Source organism: Ovis canadensis, chromosome 2 (genome assembly GCF_042477335.2).
Source record: "Ovis canadensis isolate MfBH-ARS-UI-01 breed Bighorn chromosome 2, ARS-UI_OviCan_v2, whole genome shotgun sequence".
In the NCBI taxonomy this organism is placed as follows: Eukaryota; Metazoa; Chordata; class Mammalia; order Artiodactyla; family Bovidae; genus Ovis; species Ovis canadensis.
In genome coordinates, this window is record NC_091246.1 from 149048603 (window position 1) to 149071797 (window position 23195).

A 23195-nucleotide genomic window follows, 5' to 3' on the forward strand; every position below is an offset into this window, starting at 1 on the left:
TCACAAGGGAAGCCCAAGAATACTGGATAGGGTAGCCTATCCCTTCTTTAGTGGAACTCCCCGACCCAGGAATCAAACCAGGGTCTCTTGCATTGCAGGTGAATTCTTTACCAACTGAGCTATCAGGGAAGCCCCATCAAAGTGATCAGAATAGCTTATATAAATAAGGAATTTTATAAATCCCCTACCGTGCATCCTGTGCACTTATAAGATCCAATACCTAAAAAACGTAACTATACAGAAATGAAGTGTGAGCGTCAATGTGATAGACAAGAATGCAGTGACTAAAATGTTTTTGAAGACCATGTTATGACAATTGGGAAATGTTTACTATACAATGTTGAGTCAAAATCAGAGTCCCAAACATGACTAACTTTTATATATGTAAGCAACATATTTGTTTGCATTTAAATATTTATAAATTGATTTCCACTCATAAACATAAAACATAAAATAACATAAACATAAACATAAAACATAAAATGTGATAATCTCTAGTTGGTGGGAATATGAAGGATTATTTTTCTCCTTTATACTTTTCTATAGTTTTCCAAATTTTCTGAATTGTCCATGCATTATTTTTATAATCTTAAAAAACAGGTATTAAAATGACTCTCAAAATTTAGTATTTTAGTGATTAGAAAGGACTGAATAGATTTAATTTCTGACAGAGCCTGCCAGAAAATTATACCCAAGACTAAATAACTAAATCTTTTTCCTTAGAAGAAGATAAAATAGGATTAAAATACTGGGATTAATATGTTAAGGTTGTAATATGGCAAGTGGGTATCTAGTGTTTCAGGTACATATACACATTAAGGCATGTCTGAAGTAAAATTCCTAATTGCCCACCCTAAACGTTATCATCAAGATGTTCTCACCTGCTTCCTAGCTGCCTGCCTGTTAAGTCGCTTCATTCGTGTCCAACTCTATGCAACCCTATGGATTATAACCTAACCAGGCTCCACTGTCCATGGGATTCTCCAGGCAAGACTACTGAAGTGGGTTGCGATGCCCTTCTCCAGGGTATCTTCCTGACCCAGGGATCGAACCCACATCTCTACTTCTCCTGCATTGGCAGGCAGGTTCTTTACCACTAGCACCACCTCAGAAGCAGAAGTCAGAAAGCGTATCTCAGAGACAGACTTGTCCTGTGCAATCAAATTGATCCTCCTGAATTGTACTTGTAAGAGTTTAGATTGTGCAGAGGCTGTTTCTTTCTAGAAGGTTTTGGTCCCAGGAATAATGACTGAAAGGTAAATCACAACGAATATGCATTTTATAGATTTGCCTATAATGAACATTCTCTCACTGTGACCAGACCAACCCCACCTTTATTGTTTGAGAAATCATCCACTGTCCATACAGTCTCTTTAGGGACTTATGACCCCTAAGGCAATTCTTTTGTTTATATTTAAATTGCACTTCATTTGAAGCAAACTATACTTTAATAAAGTAAGAGTTCAACCATCAAAACAAAAGCTGTAAAATGTTGTCCATAACCAAAATGTTCTTTGTTTCTAGATAATTATATGACGTTATCTCGTTTAATTGATTTCTTAAGAAGATGTGGAAAACTTGAAGATGTTCCACGATTTTTCTTAATGGCTGAGAAACGTAACTCCAGAGCAAAACTGGAGCCAGGATTTCAGTACTGTAAAGGATTATATCTTTGGTAAATTTATTAGCAAATAAACTCTATATAATGGGTTTTTTTCTCATTGAATTACATTTTCTGCATTTTAAAGTGATAGTTTTATTTGCTAAATAAATTATAAATGATTTAAACTTTGTAGTGATTGAGATAAGTAATTCTTTTTTTTTTTTTTAAACATATAACAAGGTATACTGGAGAACCAAATGATGCCCTTCGACATTTTAATAAAGCTCGGAAAGACAGTGACTGGGGCCAAAATGCCCTTTATAATATGATAGAAATCTGTTTGAATCCAGATAATGAAACTGTTGGAGGTGAAGTATTTGAAAATCTGGATGCAGATCCGGGGTGAGTAGTAGTTGACAAGATAACTTAAAAAACAAAACAAAACAAAACAAAACAAAACACTTCTTAGGGGCAAATAAGCAAGGGTATTTTATAAAGAACTACATTCCAGGATAGCACTAATGAAAGTTTAGTGAATAAATCAGCTGGAATAACTCTTCTCTGAAACAAGTATGAAATGCTTATAGAAAGTTTCCTAAATCAGAATAGATGTTCTGTGAAAAATGGGATGAATTGTAGAGTCTGATTACTTAGGAAAAAACTGTCCACATAACAGTAACTTCCTAGCATGATAGCTATCTGCCAAACCCTGTGCTCTATACTTTATTAATGTACTGTCTTATTAATATTTAATCCCTATTACAACATTGTGAAAAAGCTCCGAGTTAACCTGTCTAGTGTGATGGAGTTAGAATACGGTGGAGGCAGGCTTTAGGTTGAATCCTACCTGGCCTCCGCGCACCTGCTGCTAGCCTTGTGCACCACTGGTCAGTGGTTATATTTCTGTCAGTGTGTGTGTGTTGCTTGTCCTTTCCTCAGAATCAGGGAAGGCAGGGAGGGGAGCATAATGATGTAAAGGGATTAGAAGAGACAGTTTCTGCCTCCAGGAACATGCGATTGACCTGGTAGGCAAGACAGTATCTGTAACCATTCAATCTCCAACAAAACAGAAATGGGTTAAATTGATGTTAAGTATTGGAGGAATTCATAGAAATCATAGCAGTCAGGGGAAGCTGCATAGAGGAGTGGGAGAAAACAGGACCCAGTTGCTGAGATGTGTCAGTGACAACTTTGAAGGCTTGGATTACAGAGGCCCACTGAAGGATTTACAGGAAGGGAGAGGCATTTTTATTTTTGTTTGTTTTAGAAAGGTTAAAGTATCCTGCTGTTGTTATGCAACTAAAGGCTGTCCACGTGGAAATCTTCAGCCATGGGCTGAACACACCAAACTCAGAATATAGAACTCAAAAGGGAAGTCACAGCTGGAGATACGAATTTGGGGGACCAGTGCAGAGTGGGTAGTTGGGACCCCATGAATGACCTGTTTTCAAGTAGAATGCAGTAACGGAAGTCTAAGAATTTGGGGTGTACTGACACTCAAGAGGACTGAAGGAGGAAGAGAGGTAAGGAAAGGACAAAGACTTTGGTAGAAAGAGAAGGAAAACTGTAATCCTAACAAAAAAAACAAAGAAGAGGAGCTTGGGAGAAGGTTACCAACAGTGTGAAATGTTTTAGAGAAGGTAAAAGCCTGAGAAAGTCAGTGGCTTCAGGGGTTATTAGGCTTTGAGAATTTAATTTCCTTTTGTTAGTTGATTTACTAGTACATTATATTCAGGCGTGGGTCAGTATATAAGAAAATTGCTATTGCAGAAATTGTCATTGCACTTAAAATGTATGACCTTTTGACAAATACAGAATTTCTTTTCTTAAAAGTCTAATAGGCAACAGGGAGAGGAAAATTAAGGACACTTTATATGTCTGGCAAACTTAGATTCAAATCCTAGGTTTAATGTAGATATGTGACCTTTGGAAAATTATTAATACTTTCTCTATTGGGGCCTTGGTTTTCTCATATATAAAATGAATTCAACATTGATTGAATGAAGTAACACAGTGCTTGGCACACAGTCAGAACTTTAACATAATTACTTTCTGCTCCCTCCTTTTTAAAAATTTTTTTAAATTGAAGTACAGTTGATTTGCAATATTTTATAGTCTTTTTTTTCATTTTCTGAGCAAATATGCTATTTGATAATTGGATGATTCTACTTATCCTGAATTCAGTTTTGTATTAGTGAAATGAATACACTTACCACAGTGGATAGTATCCAGTTTTTATTTTCAATTTAAAGTGAATAAATGTCTAATGATGTTTGACTGAATCTATGTTAGTTTTGTTTTTTAAAACTAACTGTGCTTTAATTTATATTAGAAAAGAATAAGTGACATTCTTCAACAGGATTAGTTTTAAATTGGTGAGAAAAGTAGAAACCAGTGTACCCTCAAGCTCATTCTAATCTCAATGAATTTTGTTTCATGAGTAATATATATTAACAAATTCATTTTTAATTGTATACAGTAATTCAACTGAGAAGCAAGAGTCTGTGCAGTTAGCAGTGAGAACAGCAGAAAAGCTCCTTAAAGAACTAAAACCTCAGACTGTTCAGGGTCAAGTACAGCTTCGGATAATGGAAAACTATTGCCTAATGGCCACCAAACAGAAATCTAACGTGGAGCAGGCATTGAATACCTTCACCGAAATAGCAGCATCTGAGGTTAGTAGATTTTCTTATTCAACTTCACGTGTTACCTTTCCTTGCTGTGTTTAGTCACACAGTTGAGTCCAACTCTTTGCAACCCCATGAACTGTAGCCTGCCAGGCTCCTCTGTCCGTGGGAATTCTCCAGTCAAGAACCCGCAGTGGGTTGCCATGCCCTCCTCCAGGGAAGTCTTCCGAACCCAGGGATCAAACCCAGGTCTTCCACACTGCAAGCAGATTCTTTACCATTTACTCCACCAGTACCTTTCCTTGGTGGTGTAGAAATACATGTTTTTATTAGTTGTTTATTTTCTGAAGATTGACTTCATTATTTACAATTATTAAAAATTAGGTATACAGTTTGGTATGATTTTCCATCAGGCACCTTTGTTTTCAGAGGAGGCATTGTTACATGCTTATGTGTTGTTATCAGTTCAGTTGCTCAGTCATGTCCAGCTCTTTGTGACCCCATGGACTGCAGCACACCAGGCCTCCCTGTCCATCACCAACTCCCAGAGTTTACTCAAACTCATGTCCATTGAGTCAGTGATGTCATCCAGCCATCTCATCCTCTGTCATCCCCTTTTCCTCCCACCCTCAGTCTTTCCCAGCATCTGGGTCTTTTCAAATGGGTTAGTTCTTCACATCAGGTGGCCAAAGTATTAGAGTTTCAGCTTTAACCTCAGTCCTTCCAATGAATATTAAGGACTGATTTCCTTTAGGATGGACTGGTTGGATCTCCTTGCTGTCCAAGGGATTCTCAAGAGTCTTCTCCAACATCACAGTTCAAAAGCATCAATTCTTCAGTGCTCAGCTTTCTTTCTAGTCCAACTCTCACATCCATACATGACTACTGGAAAAGCCGTAGCTTTAACTAGACAGACCTTTGTTGGCAAAGTAATGTCTTTGCTTTGTAATATGCTGTCTAGGTTGGTCATAACTTTTCTTCCAAGGAGCAAGAATCTGTTAATTTCATGGCTGCAGTCACCATCTGCAGTGATTTTGGAGCCCCCCAAAGTAAAGTCAGCCACTGATTCCCCATCTATTTGCCATGAAGTGATGGGACCAGATCCCATGATCTTAGTTTTCTTACTGTTGAGTTTTAAGCCAACTTTTTCACTCTCCTCTTTCACTTTCATCAAGAAGCTCTTTAGTTCTTCTTCACTTTCTGCCATAAGGGTCATGTCATCTGCATATCTGAGGTTATTGATATTTCTCCTGGCAATCTTGATTCCAGCTTGTGCTTCATCCAGTCCAGCATTTCTCATGATGTACTCTGTGTAGAAGTTAAATAAGCAGGGTGACAATATGCAGCCTTCACATACTGCTTTCCTGAATGGAACCAGTCTGTTGTTCCAGGTCCAGTTCTAACTGTTGCTTCTTGACCTGCATATAGGTTTCTCAGGAGGCAGGTCAGGTGGTCTGGTATTCACATCTCTTTCAGAATTTTCCATAGTTTGTTGTGATCCACATAGTCAAAGGCTTTGGCATAGTCAATAAAGCAGATGTTTTTCTGGAACTCTCTTGCCTTTTTGATGATCCAGCAGATGTTGGCAACTTGATCTCTGGTTCCTCTGCCTTTTCTAAATCTAGCTTGAACATTGAAGTTCAACATTCACATATTGCTGAAGCCTGGCTTGGAGAATTTTGAACATTACTTTACTAGCATATGAGATGAGTGCAATTGTGCGGTAGTTTGAGCATTCTTTGGCATTGCCTTTTTTTGGGATTGGAATGAAAATGGACCTTTTCCAGTCCTGTGGCCACTGCTGAGTTTTCCAAATTTGCTAGCATATTGAGTGCAACACTTTCACAGCATCATGTTTTAGGATTTGAAATAGCTCTACTGGAATTCCATCACCTCCACTCACTTTGTTCGTACTGATGCTTTCTAAGGTCCACTTGACTTCATATTGAGGACGTCTGGCTCTAGGTGAGTGATCACACCATCGTGACTATCTGGATCATGAAGATCTTTTTTGTACAGTTCTTCTGTGTATTCTTGCCACCTTTTCTTAATATCTTCTTCTTCTGTTAGGTCCATACCATTTCTGTCCTTTATTGTGCTCATCTTTGCATGAAAAGTTCCCTTGGAATATCTAATTTTCTTGAAGAGATCTCTAGTGTTTCCCATTCTATTGTTTTCCTCTATTTTTTTGCATTGATCACTGAAGAAAGGCTTTCTTATCTCTCCTTGCTATTCTTTGGAAATCTGTATTCAAATTTGTTGTTATATTTATTTCTATTACAATGGTGAGTTTCTAGAGAAGGGAAATTCTGCAGGAGGGCGAAAATTAATTCTCAAGGGAATGGTTTTATCATCTATGTTATAGGTATAGCCTAGGTTAACCTACTAAGTGAAAATGAATACCTGAGTGCCTTGATATCACCTTTTCACTTATGTGAACCTGAGATTTTTCCAGTCACGGACTCGATGGACATGAGTCTGAGTGAACTCTGAGAGATGGTGATGAACAGGGAGGCCTGGCGTGCTGCGATTCATGGGGTTGCGGAGAGTCGGACACGACTGAGTGACTGAACTGAACTGAACTGAAGGACTAAGTGAGATCAGTACTAACAACTTGTAATTCAGTCGTGCAAATAATAATACTGTTCTTTGGCAAGACTGTTATCACCCCCTGTGGCAGTAATAATAATATTTAACAATAATGAATTTTTATTGTTAGATCAAAGACTTTTTTCACCCCATTCAAATCCACCACCCTTGTTACCCTCTGGGCCATCTATTTTCCCTTCTCTCATACAGTGCTCTACTCTCCAATTACTTGTTATTAAGGAAAGAATCCTAGGTACCCACTCCATCAACGGGCTTCCCTGGTGTCTCAGTGGTAGATAATCCACTTGCCAATGCAGAAGACATGGGTTCGATCCCTCATTCAGGAAGATGCCCTGGAGAAGGAAATGGCAACCCACTCCCATATTCTTTCCTGGGAAATCTCATGGACAGAGGAGCCTGGTGGGCTATAGTCCATGGGGTCACAAAGAGTCGTACACAACTTAGTGACTAAACAACAGCTCCATTGACAGTTGGTAATAGCTAATTCTAAGTATACACTAGTTATGTTCTTCCACCATGAAAGACTAATAATTTGGGCCATCTATGGGGTTGCACAGAGTCAGACATGACTGAAGCGACTTAGCAGCAGCAGCAGCAGATATACAGAATTTTGCTGTATTTTCTTCTGGTTCAAAGATCCCAGTGACAACAATAAACCAAAACCCTATGCTGACCCCTTCCCCTGCCTCTCAGGACCCTGGAGGGCTTTGGAACACCTACAGCTCCTGCTGGTATTTGGGTGCAGGTATCCTTGGTGGCACTGACCACCACCGTCAGCCCTCCTGGGAACAAAACAGCAAGGCAGCAGCTACACAGTTCCATCTCACGCTGGGCTTCTGCTGGCATTGAAATAGTGTTTTCAGGGGTTGTGCTCAGTAGAATTGACTGTGCGGGAGCAGATGGATGACAGCAGCTGATCCAGAAATAGGACTGCCCTATATCTAAGACAATCTGTAAGAACACGATGAAGCACCATTTCAAGTAAGGTGTCATAGCTCCTGAATGTTGTGAAGTAACGTTCTGTCATGTAAGGTGGTTTTGAACTGTGAGGCTTAAGAGAACGCTAAAAGCACTAAGTGACATCACAGCTGTTTCCTAGAAAGACTGTGCCAGTTTTTTTGTTTTGTTTTGGTGAGATTGCCGCATGTTTTGTCATTCTAACATGTGTGGTTAATAATATTCTGTCCTCAGATCTGCTTGCTGACCACAGTGTCCAAAGACTGATGTATGAAGTTTCATAAGTGAATTTTATCTTGCATTTTCCCCTTTTAACTCTTAGGCTCTATATATTAAATATAATGAATATTCATTGAGTAACCAGTGGGTGCTAAGCATAGACTCACGAAGAGAAGCCACATATAGTTCCTGTCTTCAAGTTTCTCATAACCTACCAAAGAAGAGACAAGCATACTGACTGTAATGTAAAGCAAAATCTGTTACATTCTGTTCTAAAATTGCAAATAAAAGTGCTGTAGGGGACAGTATAAGGAGAGCTGAGAGATCTTTTCTGTGGAGGACGTTATGATATAAGAAAAACCAGGATAAACTGCATTTTCACAGGCAGAGATGGAAGAAGTATATTCTAAGTTAAGGGGAAAATGTGGACAAAGGCAGGGAGGCCGTGAAGCATAGGGTATATCCGCAGCCCTGTGTGGCATTCAGATTGATTGAAAAACAGGGATATGACAGGAAGACATGGGAGGAAACAGTGGAAGATGCATTAAACCCAAGCTGAAATGGTCCACTTCGTTTCTTTCCCTCGTCTTGAACTATAACGGCACATCATTTATAACAGAGCTATAGCACGTTTTGTGCTATAAAGTGGTTGCACTTTAGAGTGACACACAGAGAGAAGGTGGTACAGATATCCTAAGAGAGAACATCTTAGGATGTCTGCACCAGAAAAGGTATCATGGGTCCAGTGCAGGGGTTGGAATGCAGGTGTGCAGTATTAAAAACCATTCTTCAGTTCACTCGGGAGTGATCAAGCTGTGAGGAATTGATTAATTCTAATTAAACTCAAGGTATGTAAATTTTAAATCAAGGAGCTTACTTTAAATGTGTAGTGTGGGATATTTTTAGTATGTGAATAGATCTGGGCATTTTTTTCAGGACCCTTCTTTTTGTGAACTGTTCTAGGATTTGACAGACAAATACATATTAAGTCTTTATTTATTATACTTTCCTATCCAGCCCACCTGGGATAAGGGTACAGTTCAGGAATTAATAATATCCCACATGTCTTCAAAATCCTTACCAAATTGGTTATATTTGATATTCAAATAAAACCCTTTCTGCCACTCTTTAATTGGAACAAATTACACATTGGAACTTTAACAGAGTGTCTGAAGAACTATGGAGGTTCATAACATTGTACAGGAGGTGGTAACCAAAACCATCCCCAAGAAAAAGAAATGCAACAAGGCAAAATGGTTGTCTGAGGAGGCCTTATAAATAGCTGAGAAAAGAAGAGGAGCAAAAGGCAAAGGAAACAGGAAAAGATGTACCCATCTGAATGCAGAGTTCCAAAAAATAGAATGGAGAGATAAAAGAGCGTTAAGTGAACAATGCAAAGAAATAGAGGAAAACAATAGAATGGAAAAGACTAGAGATCTCTTCGAAAAGATTAGTGATACCAAGGGAACATTTCATGCAAAGATGGGCACAATAAAGAACAGAAACAGTAAGGACCTAACCGAAGCAGAAGAGATTAAGAAGAGCTGGCAGGAATACACAGAAGAACTGTACAGAAAAAGGTCTTAATGACCAAATTAAGGTCATTGAGATAACCACAATGGTGCGGTTACTCACCTAGAGCCAGACACCCTGGAGTGTGAAGCTAAGTGGGCCTTAGGAAGCATTACTGTGAACAAAGTTAGTGAAGGTGAAGGAATTCCAGCAGAGCTATTTAAAATCCTGAAGGACAATGCTGTTAAAGTGCTGCACTCAATATGCCAGCTATTTGGAAAACTCAGCAGTGGCCACAGTACTGGAAAAGGTCTGTTTTCATTTCAATCCCAAAGAATATTCAAACTACCACAGCTGCACTCATTTCACATGCTAGCAAGGTAATGCCCAAAAACCTTCAAGCTAGGCTTCAACAGTACATGAACTGAGAACTTCCAGATATACAGCTAGATATAGAAAAGGCAGAGGAACCAGAGATCAAATTGCCAACATCCACTGGATCATAGAAAAAGCAAGAGAATTCCAGATAAACATCTACTTCTGCTTCATTGACTATGTTAAAGCCTTTGACTGTGTGGATCACAACAGACTGTGGAAAATTCTTAAAGAGATAGGAACACCACACTACTTTACCTGCCTCTTGAGAATCCTGTATGCAAAACAAAAGCACATGGAACCAAACATGGAACAATGGACTGGTTCAAAATTGGGAAAGGAGTGCACCAAGGCTATATATTGTCACCCTGTTTATTTAACTTATGTGTAGAGTACATCATGTGAAATACCAGGGTGGATGGAGCAGAAGCTAGAATCAAGATTGCCAGGAGAAATATCAAGAACCTCAGATATACAGATGACACCACCCTCATGGCAGAAAGTGAAGAGGAACTAAAGAGCCTCTTGATGAAGATGAAAGAGGACAGTGGCAAAAAAAAAAAAAAAAAAAAAAACTAGCTTAAAACTCAAGATGCAAAAAACTAACATCATGGCATCTGGTCCCATCACTTTATGGCAAGTAAAAGGGGAAACAATGACAGAGTTTACTTTCCTGGGCTCCAAAATTGCTGTGAACCGTGACTGCAGTCATGAAATTAAGATGCTTGCTTTGGAAGAAAAGCTACGACAGACCTAAACACTGTATTAAAAAGCAGAGACATCACTTTGCTGACAAAGGTCTATATAGGCAAAGCTATGGTTTTTCCAGTGGTCATGTACAGATGTGAGAATTAGACCATAAAGAAGGCTGAGCACCAAAGAATTGATGCTTTCAAACTGTGCAACTTGTGAAGACTCTTTGAGAGTTCCTTGAAGAGCAAGGAAGATCAAACCAGTCAATCCTAAAGGAAATCAATCCTGAATATTCATTGGAAGGACTGATGCTAAAACTGAAACTCCAGTACTTTGGAGTCAACCATGTCCAGGAAGATCAGAGAGTCCAAGACAGAATAAAAACCCAAGAAGGAACAAACACACCAAGGCACATGATAATCAAACTGACAAAAATCAAAGACAAAGATAAATTATTAAAAGCAACAAGCGAAAAAAGACAAATAACATCCAAGGAAAACCCCATAAAGTTATCAGCCAATTTCTCAACTGACACCCAACATAGGAGCACCTCAGTATGTAAGGTGAATACTAACACATACAGGGAGGAATTGACAGTAACACAATAATAGTGGGGGACTTCAGTACCCCACTTTCATCAATGGGCAGATCATCCAAACAGAATATCAGTAAGGAAACACAGGCCTTAAAGTGATGCTTTTCACAAGTTGGGCTTAATTGATATTTATAGAGCATTCTATCCAAAAGCAGCAGGTTACACATTTTTCCCAAGTGGGTGCAGAACATTCTCCAGGATTGAGCTCATGTTGGGCTATAACATGAGCCTTGGTAAATTTAAGAAAGTCAAAATCATATTCAAGCATCTTTTCTGATCACAGTGCTATGAGATTAGAAATAAACTACAAGGAAAAAAAAAAAAACCTCTAAGAAACACAAAGAGGTGGTGGATAAACAATACGCTACTAAACAACCACTGGATCACTGAAGAAATCAAAGAGGAAATTAAAAAAAAGGTGGGGGGGGGGACAAGTGAAAATGAAAGGACAGTGGTCCAAAACAGAAGGGATGCAGCAAAGCAGTTGTAAGAGGGAAGTTTATAGCAACGCAGTCTTACCTCAAACAAGAAAAATCTCAAATAAACAACCTAACTTTTCGCCTAAAACAACTAGAGAAAGAAGAACAAACAAAACCTAAAGTTAGTAAAAGGAAGGAAATCATAAAGATGAGAGCAGAAGTAAATGAAATAGAAAAACAAAAACAATTGCAAAATTCAATTAAACTAAAAGCTGGTTCTTTGGAAAGATAAACAAGATTGATAAACCTTTAGCCAGACTCATCAAGAAAAATAGGAAGAGGACTCAAATCAGTAAAATTAGAAATGAAAAAGGAGAAGTTACAATTGACTCCACAGAAATACCAAGAATCGTAAGAGACTCCTATGAACAACTGTATGCCAACAAAATGGACAACCTGGAAGAAATGGACAAATTCTTAGAAAGGTAGTCTCCCTAGACTGAACCAGGAAGAAAAAGAAAATCTGAACAGACCAATCACCAGCCCTGAAATTGACACTGTGATTAAAAACCTCCCAACAAACAAAAATCCAGGACCTGACAGCTTCACAGGTGAATTTAGAGAAGAGTTAACACCTATGCTTCTGAACTGTTCCAAAACGTCTCGGAGGAAGGAAAACTTCCCAACTCATTTTATGAAGCCACCATCACCCTGTTAGCAAAACCAAAGATACCAAAATAAAAGAAAATTACAGGCCAGTATCACTGATGAACACAGATGTAGAAATTCTCAACAAAATACTAGCAGTCCATATCCAACAATACATTAAAAGATCATACACCATGATAAGTAGGATTCATCCCAGGGATGCAAGGATTTTTCAACATCTGCAAATCATCAAATTGAAGAATAGAAACCATATGGTCATCTCAATAGATGCAGAAAAGGCTTTTGACAAAGTTCAGCACCCGTTTATGATAAAAAATACGCTCCATAAAGTGGGCATAGAGGGTACGTACCTCAACATTAAGAAGGCCATATATGACAAAGCTACAGCCAGGATCAGACTCAGTGATGAGAACCTGAAAGCATTCCTAAGATCAGGACAAGACATGGATGTCCCCTCTCACCACTTTATTAAAAAGTAATTATTTAATTGGAGGATAATTACTTTACAATATTGTGATTTTTTTACCATACATCATCATGAATCAGCCACGGGTGCACATGTGTCCCCCAGATCCTGAAGCCCCCACCCCATCCCTCTGGGTTGTCCCAGAGTACTGACTTTGAGTACCCTGTTTCATGCATCTAATTTGCACTGGTCATCTATTTTACATATGGTAATATACATGTCTTAGTGCTGTTCTCTCAAAGTATCCCACCCTCGCCTTCTCCCACATAGTCCAAAAGTCTGTTCTTTACATCTCTCTTTTGCTGTCTTGCATATAGAATCATCATTACCATCTTTCTAAATTCCATCTATATGTATTAATATACTGTATTGATGTTTCTCTTTCTGACCTACTTCACTCTGTATAATGGGTACAGTTTTCATCCACCTCACTGGAACTGACTCAAATGCATTCTTTTTTATAGCTGAGTAATACTCCATTGTGTATATGTACCACAACTTCCTTATCCATTTGTCTGCCGATGGACGTCTGGGTTGCTTCCATGTCTTAGCTATTGTAAACAGTGCTGCAGTGAATATTGGGGTACGTGTGTCTCTTTCAATTCTGGTTTCCTCATGTGTATGCCCAGCAGTGGGATTGCTGGGTTGTAAGGCAGTTCTATTTCCAGTTCTTTTTAGGAAATCTCTACACTGTGCTCCATAGTGGCTGTGAAAAGTGAAGTGAAAGTGAAAGTCACTCAGTCATGTCCAACTCTGTGACCCCATGGACTGCGCAGTGCATGGAACTCTCCAGGCCAGAATAATGATGGGGTAACCTTTCCCTTCTTCAGGGGATCTTCCCAACCCAGGGATCAAACCCAGGTCTCCCACGTTGCAGGCAGATTCTTTACCAGCTGAGCCACAAGGGAAGCCCAAGAAAACTGGAGTGGGGAGCCTATCCCTTCTCCAGCGGATCTTCCCGAGCCAGGAATCATCCCGGGGTCTCCTGCATTGCAGGCAGACTCTTTATGAACTGAGCTATCAGGGAAGCCCATACCAGCTTGCATTCCCACCAACAGTGTAAAAGGGTTCCCTTTTCTCCACATCCTCTCCATTATTTATTGTTTGTAGATTTTTTGATGGCAGTCCTTCTGGCTGGCATGAGATGATGCCTCATTGTGCTTTTGATTTGCATTTCTCTAATAATGAGTAATTTTTGGAGAAATTTCTGTTTAGTTCTTCGGCCCACTTTTTGATTGGGTTGATTCATTTTTCTGGTATTGAGCTGCATCACTCTCACCATTTTTATTCAACATAGTTTTGGAACTTCTAACCACAGCAATCAGAGAAGAAAAAGAACCAGATTGGAAAAGAAGAAGTTAAACTGTCACTGTTTGCAGATGACATGATACTATGCATAGAAGACCCTAAAGATGCTACTAGAAAACAACTAGAACTCATCAATGAATTTGGTTAAGTTGCAGGTTACAAAATTAATACACAGAACTCTGTTGCATTTCTATATACTAACAATGAAAGAGCAGAAAGAGAAATTCAAGAAGCAATTCCATGTACCATTACATCAAAAAGAATAAAATATCTAGAAATGAGCCTACCTAAGGAGAGTACATCATGAGAAACGTTGGACTGGAAGAAACACAAGCTGGAATCAAGATTGCCAGGAGAAATATCAATAACCTCAGATATGCAAATGACACCACCCTTATGGCAGAAAGTGAAGAGGAGCTAAAAAGCCTCTTGATGAAAGTGAAAGAGGAGAGTGAAAAAGTTGGCTTAAAGCTCAACATTCAGAAAATGAAGATCATGGCATCTGGTCCCATCACTTCATGGGAGATAGATGGGGAAACAGTGGAAACAGTGTCAGACTTTATTTTTGGGGGCTCCAAAATCACTGCAGATGGTGACTGCAGCCATGAAATTAAAAGACGCTTACTCCCTGGAAGAAAAGTTATGACCAACCTAGACAGTATATTCAAAAGAAGAGACATTACTTTGCCAACTAAGGTCCATCTAGTCAAGGCTATGGTTTTTCCTGTGGTCATGTATGGATGTGAGAGTTGGACTGTGAAGAAGGCTGAGCACTGAAGAATTGATGCTTTTGAAGTGTGGTGTTGGAGAAGACTCTTGAGAGTCCCTTGGACTGCAAGGAGATCCAACCAGTCCATTCTGAAGGAGATCAACCCTGGGATTTCTTTGGAAGGAATGATGCTAAAGCTGAAGCTCCAGTACTTTGGCCACCTCATGCGAAGAGTTGACTCATTGGAAAAGACTGTGATGCTGGGAGGGATTGGGGGCAGGAGGAGAAGGGGACGACTGGGGATGAGATGGCTGGATGGCATCACAGACTCGATGGACGTGAGTCTGAGTGAACTCCAGTAGATGGTGATGGACAGGGAGGCCTGGTGTGCTCGATTCATGGGGTCGCAGAGAGTCTGACACAACTGAGCGACTGAACTGAACTGGACTGAAGGAGACAAAGGATGAGATGGTTGGATGGCATCACCAACTCAATGGACATGGGTTTGGGTAGAGTCCGGCAGTTGGTGATAGACAGGGAGTCCTGCCGTGCTGCGGTACATGGGGTCTCAAAGAGTCGGATACAACTGAGCAACTGAACTGATGATGATGAAGGAGACAAAAGACCTGTACTCCAAAAACTAGAAGATGCTGATGAAATAAATTAAAAAAACAGATGGAAAGTTATACCATGTTCATGGAATTGGAAGAATCAATATTGTCAAAATGACTATGCTACCCAAGGGAATCAACAGAGTCAATGCAAACCCCATCAAATTACCAATAGTATTTTTCACAGAAATAGAGCAAAAAAGTCTCAAATTTTGTATGGACACACAAAAGACCCCAAATATTCAAAGCAATCTTAAGAAAGAATAACAGCTAGAGGAATCAGACATCCTGACTTCAGACTATAATACAAAGCTACAGTCATCAAAACAGTATGGTACTGTCACAAAAATAGAAGTATAGATCAATGGAACAGCATTCAAAAAAAAAACAGAAATAAGCCTATGCACCTGTAGTTAATTAATCTGTAACAAAGGAGGCAAAACTACACAATGTCAGAAAGACAGTCTTTTCCACAAACGGTGCTAGGAAAACTGGACAGCCACATGTAAAAAAAAATGAAATTACATTATTCCTTAACTCCATACACAAAAATAAGTCAAAATGGATTAAAGACCTAAATGTTGGACTGGACATTTTAAATCTATTAGGGGAAAACATAGGCAGAATACTCTGTGACATAAATCACAGCAATATCTTTTTCAGTCCATCCCCCAGAATAATGGAAGTAAAAGAAAAAATAAGTGGGACTACTTAAACTCAAAAGCTTTTGCATAACAAAGGAAACAATAAAGAAAATGAAACGACAGCCCACAGATTGGGAGAAAATATTTGCAAATGATGTGACTGATGACAGATTAGTCTCCAAAATTTATAAACAGCTTATGACACTTAATAGCATCAAGCAAACAACCCACTCAAAAAATGGGCCAAAGACTTGAATAAACATTTCTCTAAAGAGTATATACAGTTGGCCAATAGGCACATGAAAATATGTTCAACATTGTTAGTTATTAGAGAAATGCAAATCAAAACTACAATGAGATATCACCTCACACTGGTCAGAATGGCTATCATCAAAAAATTCACAAATGCTGGAGAGCGTGTGGAGAGAAGGGAACCCTCCTGCATTGGTGGTGGGAATGTAAATTGCTACACCCACTGTGGAGAACAGTATGGAGGTTCCTTAAAAAACTAAAAACAGCTACTGTATGAGCCTGCAATCCTATTCCTGCGCATATATCTAGAGAAAAACATGGCCCCCAAAGATACATGCACCCCAGTGTTCTCTGCAGCACTGTTTACAATAGCCAGGACATGGAAACAACCTAAATATCCCTCGAGAGAAGAATAAAGAAGATGTGGTACATACATCCAATGGAATATTATTCAGCCATTAAAAAGAGTGAAATAAGGCCGCTTACAACAACATGGATGGACCTAGAGACTGTTGTGCTAAGTAAATCAGACAGAAAAGAGGAAACATCATATGACATCCATTATATCTGGAATCTAAACAGTAATGATACAAATGATCTTATTTACCAAACAGACACTCAGATGAGAAATGAACTCATGGTTGCAGGAGGGGGAAGTGATAGTTAAGGACTTTGGGAAGGTCATGTGCACTCTGCTATATTTAAAATGGATAACCAACAAAAGCCTATTGTATAGCACATGGAACTCTGCTCAATGTTACGTGCCAGCCTGGATGGGAAAGGGGTTTGGGGAAGAATGTACTTAATCACTCAGTCGTGTCTGACTCTTTGCAACCCCATGGACTGAAGCCTGCCGGGCTTCTCTGTCCATGGGGATTTTCCAGGCCAGAGTATTGGAGTAGGTTGCCATGCCTTCCTCCAGGGGATCTTCCCAACCCAGGGATCAAACCCAGGTCTCCCACACTGGAGGCAGATTCTTTACCATCAGAGCCACCAAAAAAGCCCAAGAATACTGGAGTGAGTAGCCTATCCCTTCTCCAGGAGATCTTCCTGACCCAGGAATTAAACTGGTGTCTCCTGCATTTACAGGTGGATTCTTTAGCAGCTGAGCTATGGATACATGTATATATATGGCTAAGTCCCTTCCCTGTTCACCTAAAACTATCACAACATTGTTAGTTGGCTATACCCAATACAAAGTGTTTCTGGTGTTAAAAAACAATAATAATAATGAAATTTTTTAAAAAGCTAAAGGGAAAAAAAAAGAACTGGCAAATTTGTGACACACATACAAAAGAAATCATAATCCCTCTGCTGAAATTTAAGAAGCACTTTAGCTTTATCAGATACATACTCATTATTGCTTTGGTATGTTAATTTTCTGAATAGATGGCTAGTGCTGGGATTCTCCAGGCAAGAGCACTGGAGTGGGTTGCCATTTCCTTCTCCAGGTGATCTTCTGAACCCAGGGATTGAACCCAGGTCTCCTGCACTGCAGGCAGATTCTTCACCAACTGAGCCACCAGGGAAGCCCCTCTCCATTGTATACCAGTTTTTATTAGCTTGTTGATTTCACAGAATGACATTTTCTAACTCTGAACTCTGTCTTTAAAAAGATAACATCTTATAGTCACTATTAAGGATCTGCAGAGTCCAAATCTAAAGGCATCTTTTAAGGCATGAGTTTATTTCATATAATTTCCAAGTGATTAATTCATTGCATGCCTTAATAACATTTCACTGGTCACACTTTATTGGAAGAAAAGGCCTTTGAATAAAATGAAAAGGGATAGGAAAAGGAGCAATGGAAGTCAGTCTAGGTAAGGAATATCATTTGCAGGTATATCATTCTGTTGGTTATCTGATTTACAGGTGAAATAACTAAGGAACCAGAATGATAAATATACCATTAGGACTACATTGAGGTAGAATTTTATTTTTTTCTATTTCTGTACAAAACCAAAACAGTCAATCCCATTAAAGATCAACTTGTCCTTATTGCCTGGAATTGTGTGGTTATGGCACTTGCCTTCTTACTGAATTCCCTTGACCAGATGGTTCTTCCTGGTAGCTTGAGGTTAGTTGATGTGCTAAATAATGACCATATCACAGTATTTAAGTGAAGCCAGAGACAGAATCCACAGGCCAGTCCGTATGTTATGTGGCACTTGCTACTTTCCATGTGTTTCTCTTTGAAACATGAGCCATTTTATGTTTGTATCTAGGGGTCTGAATGTCTGTTTTGTTACAGAAGGATCATGTTCCAGCACTTTTGGGAATGGCAACAGCTCATATGATCTTGAAACAAACTCCCCGGGCCCGAAATCAGCTGAAGCGGATTGCGAAAATGAACTGGAATCCTATTGATGCTGAGGACTTTGAGAGGAGTTGGCTGCTGCTTGCTGATATTTATATTCAGTCAGCAAAATACGACATGGCCGAGGAACTGATAAAACGGTGCCTGCGGCATAACAGGGTAGGTGCTGTGCTTAGTTGTGTTCAACTCTTTGCGATCCTGTGGTCTGTAGCCGTCCAGGCTCCTTTGTCCATGGGGATCTCCAGGCAAGAATACTGGAGTGGGATACCATGCCCTCCAGAGGATCTTCCCAACCCAGGGATCAAACCCAAGTCTCCTGCGTTGCAGGCAGATTCTTTACTGACTGAGCCACCAGGGAAGCCCAAGAATACTAGAGTGGGTAGCTTGTCCCTTCTCCAGGGGATCTTCCCGACCCAGGAATCAAACCAGAGTCTCCTGCGTTGTAGGCATTTTACCAGCTGAGCTACCAGGGAAGCCCACGGGGGAGGAGACTGAGGAGGAAAGAGTGATTGTTAGCCTTGGTTGTATAAACATTCTGTAATGGGCTTTAGAGAGTACTGGTCCATTTCTAGGGATTTCTCTGTGTTTTTGGAAAATTAAATGTTTATTTCTACCACAATCAGGATATAAGCATTAATAATAAAAAAAAGCTATTTGCCCTTGAAAATAAAATAAAGATGTATGCAGTTTCAAGTTTCAGCTGTGGTTTGCCCTGCTTACCAAAAGTGTTTTGGAATGTCAAGCATCTGCCTGTGATTACCCATCTCATCCCAGAACTAAATGCAAATCGCAGAAGAACATTAATTGCGGACGTCTGTCCCTCCTATTAAATGCTCCTGATGAATTTACTGCAGCTGCATGTTGTTTTCACATTATTAGAAGACACTCTGCATAATGTATTTTATGGGGGGAAGTCTTTTCAGCATTTAATTTGATTTAATAAAATGTCCTTATCGTGAGGTATAAAATTAAAAATCTTGAAGTCTTTAGAATTTAAGGCTGTTTACTAACAGTGCATTTTGGTGTTTAATAGCCCCCAAAAGGATGTCTTTTTATGACCTTTTTTAAAGTTAAGAATGTTCCTATTTACTGAGAAATAATTGTGCTCAATTTAGAAACTTAAGGGTATTTATCTTTATGGATTCTTATCAGTTACTTCAAAATCTTAATCACATTAAATCTATGTTTTATTCTCTTTGAGCCAGTTAGAATTCGAAGTGGATTATTTGTTTTTTAAAGAGAAGTCATGATCACCTAATACTATTAAGTTACTCTTTTAGGGACTTGAAAAACTGAAAGTATTAAGACATTTATCAACTTATGGTTTGTACATGTGATTTAAGTTGCATTGGCCTTAATACTTATTAATTGGCCACAATACTTATTAACAGACTTTAAAAAATCTTAAGCGCCAAATAACTGACCTCTGTAAATGAGATTTCACGGAATTAAGGTTTCGATACAGATAGAATTTCAATTTGCCAGAACTCAGACAGCAGTACATTGCATGGTTGAACATGATGGCTGGTTTGGAGGTTAAATATGATGGTTATTTAAGCATGTTCATATGGGAAGCATGAGATTCAGGAACTGGAGCTTAGAAACTTTGAGTTATATACTTTAAAAATGGAGAGCATCCAGATCTGGGGCAGGAAATGTACAAGATGCAACTAGACCATCCTGTCATACCAGATGGCAAGGAAGCTATCAGAGATGATTGGAGTCATTTCAGGGACTCCAGAGCCAACTTGAGGACACTCCCACTAGCCAAAGTTAAGACACTTCAGGCATCAATAATGACTGCATTGAATAACACACCAAATATGTTTAAATCCATGAGTTTACAAAGATATAAAAAAGAAAAACCTAATTGGTCACCACTGAAATATGCTAATAAACTGTTATTTCTAAAGCTGACAAGTAAAGGGAAAGAAGTATCTCTCCTGCCTTTTCTGTGTGAATAAGACTGCTGGGAAATGAAATGATGGAAAAGGAGATGTTTCTCATTATAGATGTTGTCCAGCTAATGAAGAAATGAGGAAAGAATGATAGAATGTCCCTATTTTCCAACCATTATGAATTAATGAATGGGTATAACATCACAAGACATTATGTGCTCCTGAATGAAGAACACACTATCAGACAGTCAGACTGGGGGTGAGACAAGTGAAACACTCACTCTGGGTCCAAACTTTAAAGGGACACTTAATGTAATTATCTTAAGTGATCCTGCTGTAACAAAGTATCAGAGACTGGGTGGCTTATAAACAACACAAGTTTATTCTCACAGTTTTGTTAATAGATGCTGAAGTCTTCGATCAGGATGCCAGCATGATTAGGTTCTGGTGATGGCCCACTTCCCTGTTGCCAACTGCTGAGTTCTCATTGTGTCTTCACAGGGCAGAAAAAAAGAGTAGGAGAGCTCTCTCTCTGCTCCCTTTTATAAGGGCACTAATTCCATTCAGGAGGGCTCCACCCAAATTACCCTCCCCAAAGCCTCACTTCCTAATACCATCACATTGGATGTTAGGATTTCAGCATATAAATTTAGGGGGACATAAACACTCAGTGCATCATAGTAATCAAGATGAATGATATTTAATGCAATATTTTTTAAATTAAAAAAAAAAGTATCAAAATGTGAAACAGGATCTTACAGTGCTATGCTGAGCTCTATTGAAGCCTTAAGCAAAAGGGTAAATGTGTATGTACCCTGATCCCATGTTTATATTTTTTAATGGTTAATAGTTTTCATGGAAATATTATTGGTGTATCTTCTTGAATTAAAGGAAAGTAAAATTACAGTAAATAGAAAAATAACATTAAAATAACAAACAACATATGAGTTTTAATATACTTTCCTGTTTTTCAAATTTTTTTAACTTAACATTCTGGGGAAAAAATAGCAATTATAAGATACCTAAAAACATGTATACAGCATTGTGCATTTTTGCTTTTTCCTGAGGAGCAATGTGGCTTGGCAGAGCAGCGATCTATGAAGTAAGCAGCTTCATCTCTTTCCCTCAAATCAAAATCAGATCCAAACCTCTAGATCTAATACAATTTCCAGGAAATATCAATGACATAGGAATGTATTATATAACTACCACAAGGATGCACTCAACTAAATCTGGGCTGTGAGAAACTCTAGGATAAACATTCATATTTTTCCTACATTTAATTGCAAGGAGAGAGAGAGAGAGAGAGAGAGGAAACCTCTAGATCAAAAGGAAGCTTAGGGACATTTCAAATCAGTTATAGTGTGTGGGCCTTATTTAGATCCTCATCCTGACAAGCAAATAAAAAATTATGTTAAGGCTATTTGAAATTTGAATAGTGACTATATATTTGGTAATGTCAAGGAGTTGTTATATTTTAGGTATAATTTGTGGTTATGACTAAAGAAAGTCCTTATTTTAAATAGATATACTAAAATATTTATGAATGCAATGATATAGTATCTGAGGATTTTTTATCTGACAATACAGAGGGACAAATATGGGGTAGAAGTGAGACAGTATTAGGCGTTAATTGTTAAAGAAATGGATTCATGGGGTCCACTATACTGTCATTTCTATATCTGTTAAAATTATTTGTAAGAAAAAGTGTTAAGTATATGTATAAAACATGCCCTTCCCTCTCACCCAAAAATCCTGATTCTGTAGATTTGGGATAGGGGCTTGGCATCAGAATCTTTTTAAGTCCCACAGATGATGTGATTGCATAGCCAAGATTGAAAACCACAGTTTTATGGGCCATTTAAATAAGTTAATATGATTGACCTCTATAGTCATAAGCACTCCATAAAATCTTAGTGGTATCAAGCTTAATCTATTGATACATCTTGTATTTATTTGTAGTCATGCTGCAAAGCTTATGAATATATGGGCTACATTATGGAGAAAGAGCAAGCATATATGGACGCTGCCTTAAACTATGAGATGGCATGGAAACATGGCAACCAGACAAACCCAGCAGTAGGTGAGTTTAACATCTGAACAGTAGGTTTTCACCGGAAATGTGGGTTTTATGTGTAAGCCTTCATTTAAATGAATTTGATTTTCTTGTTAAGGACAAAATATACATTAACAGCCAACATCCTTTGTCATTCCTGAGAAATAAATTTTACATTCCTAATAGATTATTAGCTGCTAATTTACTAGGTATAGTTTGCTGAGATTCAAACTCGACCTCAGTTGCCTTAGAGGACATCTAGTCTAATTCTGCCCCTTTTTCTCCCTTCACCTTCTAATTGAAAAATGTAATACTGTGGGAGAAAGTGTTCATTGTGAAAGAAGTGAGAAAAACATTGCATTAAATCAAGTTCTGCTGGTTGCTTTACTGCAAAACTTCTCAAAGACTCTAAGCCCTAATATGCATTGTGGTGGATATCACGTAGAGAACATGTTTCCCACGATAAGTTGACTATGGAACTTTTTTTTTTTGCCCTGAGCATCTGGAAACATCATCCTGTCCCAGGGGTAGACTGTTGGTTTGAGGAAGGCTAGTCGCCAAGGTCCCTAACAGATGGGCGGCACCTGGAATATTCTTAGTGACCACTGACAGCCATGTTGTGAGGGAGCTCCCCTCAGGCTTCTCTTTGTGTTGA

At 38.8% G+C, this 23195-nt stretch overlaps 1 protein-coding gene across 1 annotated transcript in view; it reads left to right on the plus strand.

Annotated features, from left to right (window-relative positions):
* Positions 1 to 23195, plus strand: part of TTC21B (tetratricopeptide repeat domain 21B) — a 94780-nt gene that overhangs the window by 65828 nt on the left and 5757 nt on the right. The window contains exons 23-27 of the mRNA XM_069574303.1: positions 1525 to 1675; positions 1844 to 2005; positions 4083 to 4278; positions 18521 to 18745; positions 22447 to 22567. Coding sequence (XP_069430404.1) covers positions 1525 to 1675; positions 1844 to 2005; positions 4083 to 4278; positions 18521 to 18745; positions 22447 to 22567 — 855 coding nt within the window. The remainder of the gene's footprint in view (positions 1 to 1524; positions 1676 to 1843; positions 2006 to 4082; positions 4279 to 18520; positions 18746 to 22446; positions 22568 to 23195) is intronic.